This window comes from Contarinia nasturtii, unplaced genomic scaffold (genome assembly GCF_009176525.2).
Source record: "Contarinia nasturtii isolate CC-2019 unplaced genomic scaffold, AAFC_CNas_1.1 Cnas_scaffold_2651, whole genome shotgun sequence".
In the NCBI taxonomy this organism is placed as follows: domain Eukaryota; kingdom Metazoa; phylum Arthropoda; class Insecta; order Diptera; family Cecidomyiidae; genus Contarinia; species Contarinia nasturtii.
In genome coordinates, this window is record NW_022199971.1 from 1 (window position 1) to 5394 (window position 5394).

The 5394-nt window shown below is 31.8% G+C and overlaps 2 protein-coding genes across 2 annotated transcripts; both read left to right on the top strand.

The window, feature by feature from the left end:
* The first annotated feature begins 103 nt into the window (after positions 1-103).
* Positions 104-1069, top strand: LOC116348695 (piggyBac transposable element-derived protein 4-like). Its single transcript, XM_031779762.1, has 2 exons — positions 104-733; positions 797-1069. Exons 1-2 carry the CDS (start codon positions 104-106, stop codon positions 1067-1069), a joined length of 903 nt encoding a protein of 300 aa, XP_031635622.1.
* A 649-nt stretch (positions 1070-1718) lies between these two features.
* LOC116348694 lies at positions 1719-4380 on the top strand. The gene is made up of 6 exons (XM_031779761.1): positions 1719-1770; positions 1846-3271; positions 3341-3612; positions 3703-3921; positions 4011-4133; positions 4209-4380. The coding sequence occupies exons 2-6, from the start codon at positions 2492-2494 to the stop codon at positions 4378-4380; spliced, it is 1566 nt and encodes a 521-aa protein (XP_031635621.1). The 5' UTR covers positions 1719-1770; positions 1846-2491.
* The last annotated feature ends 1014 nt before the right edge of the window (positions 4381-5394 follow it).

Below are 5394 nucleotides of genomic sequence, written 5' to 3' on the forward strand. Positions count from 1 at the left end.
ATATCTTGGTATTCAACCAACTGAAAAGAGATCGACTGGTATTGCACGTGAACTAGTATTACGTCTTTGTGCTCCATATTTAAATATTGGAGTGAATATTACTATGGACAATTTTTTTACCAGTGTTGAATTGGCAGAGGCTTTGATTGAATTAAATACAACATTGGTAGGAACGATCAGATCAAATAAACGTCAACTACCAAAACAATTCACATCGCTAGAAGCAGCAAAAACACGGGGCTTATTTTCGTCAGCGTTTTGTTTCTCGGGTTGTTGCGAACTTACCAGCTATACAGCTAAAACAAAGAAAAATGTTTTACTACTATCAAGTGCACATGCAACTGAAGAAATCGACTCGAAAACTGGAAAACCAAAAGTGATTCTGGATTATAACAAGTATAAAGGAGGAGTTGATACGTTCGATCAAATGTTACGCATATTTACATGCAAACGAAAATCCAATCGCTGGCCAATGATATTGTTTTTTAACATGATCGACGTTGCAGCTCTAGCGGCTTTCCGTTTGCACGAAATGATTCATCCAGATTACGAAGCGCACAAGTCAGAGAAAAGAAAAATATTTCTGAAAGAGCTGGCATTTGAACTAGCTACTAAACAATTGGAGAACAGATGCAAAACTGCAGTTAAATCGTCAGTAAAAACGGCAATGGATTTAATTGGATTCAAGCCACCAAAAATGACCACCGCACCACTAGCAATGCCTGCAATTCAGGTAATAAATCAATTTAAAATTTCAATTCGAGCTGATTAAATTTAATTTTAATTCTTTTATCAGGTAAAGAACACAAAACGTCGATGTCAAACTTGCAAAACACATCGAAATACCAGAGACAACAAAACGACTGCCGTATGCGATTTGTGTCTGAAGCCAACATGCTCAAATCATTATGTACGGGCTTGTGAAGTGTGCTATCTTCACAATTTCAAAGACCCCGACACTGCTGTTTCAAGCGAATCCGATGAGGAAAATCGTAATGATGCAGCTCCGTCAACTTCACGTACACAGGCTAACAGAAGATCTCGCGTTGATTCAATTATTAACCTTTAATTTTTATATCAGTTTTAATTGTTTACGTTCATATGACGCAATGTGTTATACACATTCATTTTTTTATTGATTTATATTATATAGAATTGATTTCAATAAATGAAAAATAAAAAAAATTGATATTTTGTGAAAAAATATGTGAAGTTCCATAATTTACATGAAAGGCAAAATGCCATTTTGAAAATGAAATTGATCGAATTCATAGGTGCCGCAAAGATTTGTTTAGCCAATATTTTTTTATATTGTCAGCACAGTATACAAAACGGGGCTGCCGATCTGCTGCGCACATTCATGTATTTAGTTTACGAAATGACACAATATTTTTCGAAATATCGAAAAAATTCCAAAAAAAAAAAATGAAAATACAATTTAGTAAAAATTTGTTCAGTGAATATTTTTTTATTTTGTCAGCACAGTATACAAAATGTAGCCGCGGATCTGCTGCGCACATCCATGTATTTAGTTTACGATTAGACACTATATTTCTCGAAATATCAAAAAAATTCAAAAAAAAAATTGAAAAATTTCAATTTTTCCATACAAAATACACTACGGGCACTGAGTGCCCCCAAAGACGGGATTAAGGTAGATTGCAGAAGGACGGTTTTAGGGTTAAATATCGTTGAAGCTCATAAAATGTATGCCTACAGATATGTAAAGAATTTAGACATACTACTGCACAGGCTGTGATTTTTTGTGCCGTAATTATAGCAAAACTAAGTTTTATTCATTGCATAAAAATGTCTGATCACAATTTTTTTTTCTACTTTTTTCAGAATCGCTCTGAAGCATATAAGCTATCGAACCATTTGATCAACAATAATGTAAATTGCAAACTTTTGTCTGGTGCCATGTCGTATAAAGACCGAGAATTTGCATTGACATCATTTTCTCTGGGATCTACTCAATTCATTGTCTCCACCGATGTTTTGAATACTGCAATTAACGGAAATAATGTCAAAGCAATAATTATCGCACAAATGCCGAATTACAAAGGAGCTATTGATTTCAAGCGTTTTAGATTCAGCGTTGGACGTTGCGATCGTTTCGGAAAACAAGCTATAGTTTTTTCATTTGTTTCACAAGACGATATGATCAATGAAATTCAAAATCTCAGTATCAAAAAGTTAATCATTGAAAATTGAAATTATTTAAAATATGACGAATAGTGGTGAATAGTTGAAAACTCACCAAATGGTGTATACACGTTTCATACAACTATTTTCAGAAAAAAACACACTGTCATCAATTATATTTATACTGCTGTCAACACTTCTATAGAATGACACGCGTTAATTATAACTATAGTTACTTATAAGCGCTTATTTGTTGGTTTTTGATAAAATAAAATATATTTGATATCTATTCCAGAAGAATTATTGTTATCAAAGTTTTTGTTTTAAAGTGTAAACACAAAAAAATATGTCGAATGATAAAATGAATGGCATATCGAAAAAAAGAAACCGCTACATACCACAAAGGTTTGGAGCCGCCGGAGAAATAAGTTCTGATTCATTCGAAAACGATATTTTTGGCGACAATTCATTCGATGATATAAATTATGACCCACCAAAAAATCCACCAAAAACCATAGCAACAATTTCAAAGGCATCGTATCCACAAAATAAAAAAAAGAAAACTAAAGTCACTACAGATAAGCATCCCGACAATAGAAATCAAAATGCAGAAATTAATTTTGATGTTGAATTCGATTTGTTAAAAGAACAAAGGTCACTTGCTGGGACAAAGAGTAGCTTAGCTGGTCATCATGATGAAAAAGGCGCTCAAAATACAACAAAAACTCTTGACATTGATTTGAACTCTGAAAAAGAACCGCTAGCTCGAAACATAGCACGCGACTATGCAACAAGTGGTGGTATTGATGTCATAAATGAATGTCCATTTGAAGTGAGCAATGATAAAATTGAAAATAACGGTGATAAATTTAATGAATCATGCTTGAAAATTTTATGGGAATTACAAGCAAATTCAAAAGAAACTTTGGCGAGAATTGCATTGTTAGAAAATGCAATGTTCAAGAACGAGCATTTAGCTATGATGATTAATCAAAAATCAAGTCTTGTGAAAAAAATCGAAGACGCCAAAATGTTTACTACCGCCAATAATCTACCCATTCAAAATGCAAATCAATTGGACAAATTTGAGGAAAATTTGAAAGAGGAAAAATTCAAAGAGTTAGCGGTAATTATAATTGTATTTACTGATTTGTGCAACATCCATTTAGGGTCTTTTTTTCTTTTTTGTATACAGGTCAATTGTCTAGCAAACATACCAGATGTAAAAGGCAATATTGGAAATCAACCAAAAATATTAAAAAAATTGTTATTAGAAATAATGGACAAAAGTCTCATTGCTCAATTCAGTTGGACCGGAAAATCATCCAATGGAAAGAAAAAATCATTTAAAAATTTAATTAATGTGAAAGACTTATTGTATAAATGTGTCAATAGAATTGACGTAAATTTCACTGAAATTTTAGCGGAAAATTATCTGAAAAATAAAATATTAAAATACGCGAGCGAGTAAGTTTCATATAGTACTCATGAGTAAATTAAATGTTAACATATATATATATATATATATATAATATATTTTTTTAAAAATGAAAACAGTTACAAACGGGAGAAAAAATCTGACATCATACGGCTGCCGGAGTTAATTAACTTAAGTGACTCAAAAGTTAATTTAAGTCACGTAAATCAAGTTCATGTACCAACGACGCAGTCAAAAGCTGACATTTGTTCAGATGGCTATGCTGTTGTAGACAATAATGTTGGAAGTGTTGAACGTGTTTGGGATTTAACACAAAAAAGTGATTTCCAAACTAAAAAGTAAGTGCCAATCATTGATATTTTTATAAACTTAAAAATATACATAGACGTTGAAATATTTCTCATTCATTTTTTTGTTTAATATGAAGGTATGGTTCAATTGAAGGCTTACCACTGGGTTCGAGAATACTTCCCATTAACAGTACATATTTGAGTGGTAAAAACAGTGAAGTAATCCAGAAGGGTTTTAGATTCCAAGACTATGACCATGTGTAGGTTTTTCTCTGTTGACCTATTTCTGCTAATCTTATTCAATGTATATATTTTTTTATTTTGTACAATGATAGAGAGACGTACAATCGATTGTCCGATGACGATCCTCGATACTCAGTCTTCAGTCAGCAAATAAAATCGATTCCAACCTTAAATCGCATTACAACTCATACACAAGCTCAATCTCGAGGAGCGCAATTAGTTGCACTAGCACTTGGCCAAAAAACTACACAAACAAAATATTGACTATATAGTTTTTATACAAAAAGGTTAAAGAAATTATGACCATCAATATGAATAAATTCACTGCAAGCATTTTTTTACTTCCTTCGATCATTTCAAAATATATGTGTAAAAATAAGAAAAAAAAAAGATTTTATTCTTTAAAATTAAATCGTTATTTCAAGCAATCATTTTATTTGTATATATGTATGTTAATTAAATAAATTTCAACTCTTTGGAAGATAATCTTTAGTTGTAATCATTGTTCAAAAATTAATCGTTTCATCTGATGCGTTCTAGTTGTTTCATAATAGAATTTTTCGATGGAACTAGTTCTGCCTCTTGTACTGACTTACTATATAATTGGTTTTTTCGGCCCTTAAGATTAGATAGTATAATATCAGCACAGTCTTCAAATTTGAATATGTTTTTTATAGTGGTTTTGTATGTAGTGTTATCACCAAAAAATTTAACATTGACTAGTTCTTCATTGAGCTCAATTATACGGCATGGCCAATGACAAAAACCTCGCATCTTACACAAAACGACTTCATCAATTTGAACAACCTCAGCATGTTTTGGTATTTTTTTTGACTGTAGTCAGTGCTCGATGTTTGTTTGGCATCTTTTTGGGCTGACATTTAGGCTCATCTTGAAAAGTGAACGGTAAAAATGTGTTAGAATCAACTCACATTCATTATATATTTTTAAAGTTAAGCTTATAAGCATTTATGAATACGAACCATTTATAGGTGCTTTGAAAATGACATTTTTGATGCCAATTGGCGAATTCTGGCTTATTTGATCATGATCCATTCCATCTGAATCCATCCGTGTAGACTTAGATCCAGTTTTCCGTTGACTACTTCGTTTTTTTTACGATTTTGTTCTGAATCTGAAATTTATTTAACACATTAATTAACATATGAATCGTTGCGGCGAAAAAGTAGCTCTTATTTTTCTCCAAATAATACTGCAACATGAAGTTGTTTTTACACGGTTTATTTGTTGTAATACAACAAATAAACTATTCATAAA

What these genes read in the sequence shown, in the direction of transcription:
- LOC116348695 (XM_031779762.1), top strand. Translation starts at nt 104, where the DNA reads ATGGACAATTTTTTTACCAGTGTTGAATTGGCAGAGGCTTTGATTGAA. An exon ending in TAGCAATGCCTGCAATTCAG is followed by an intron (nt 734 to 796) that starts GTAATAAATCAA and finishes TTCTTTTATCAG; the next exon opens with GTAAAGAACACAAAACGTCG.
- LOC116348694 (XM_031779761.1), top strand. Translation starts at nt 2,492, where the DNA reads ATGTCGAATGATAAAATGAATGGCATATCGAAAAAAAGAAACCGCTAC. An exon ending in AGTGATTTCCAAACTAAAAA is followed by an intron (nt 3,922 to 4,010) that starts GTAAGTGCCAAT and finishes TTTAATATGAAG; the next exon opens with GTATGGTTCAATTGAAGGCT. An exon ending in TTCCAAGACTATGACCATGT is followed by an intron (nt 4,134 to 4,208) that starts GTAGGTTTTTCT and finishes GTACAATGATAG; the next exon opens with AGAGACGTACAATCGATTGT.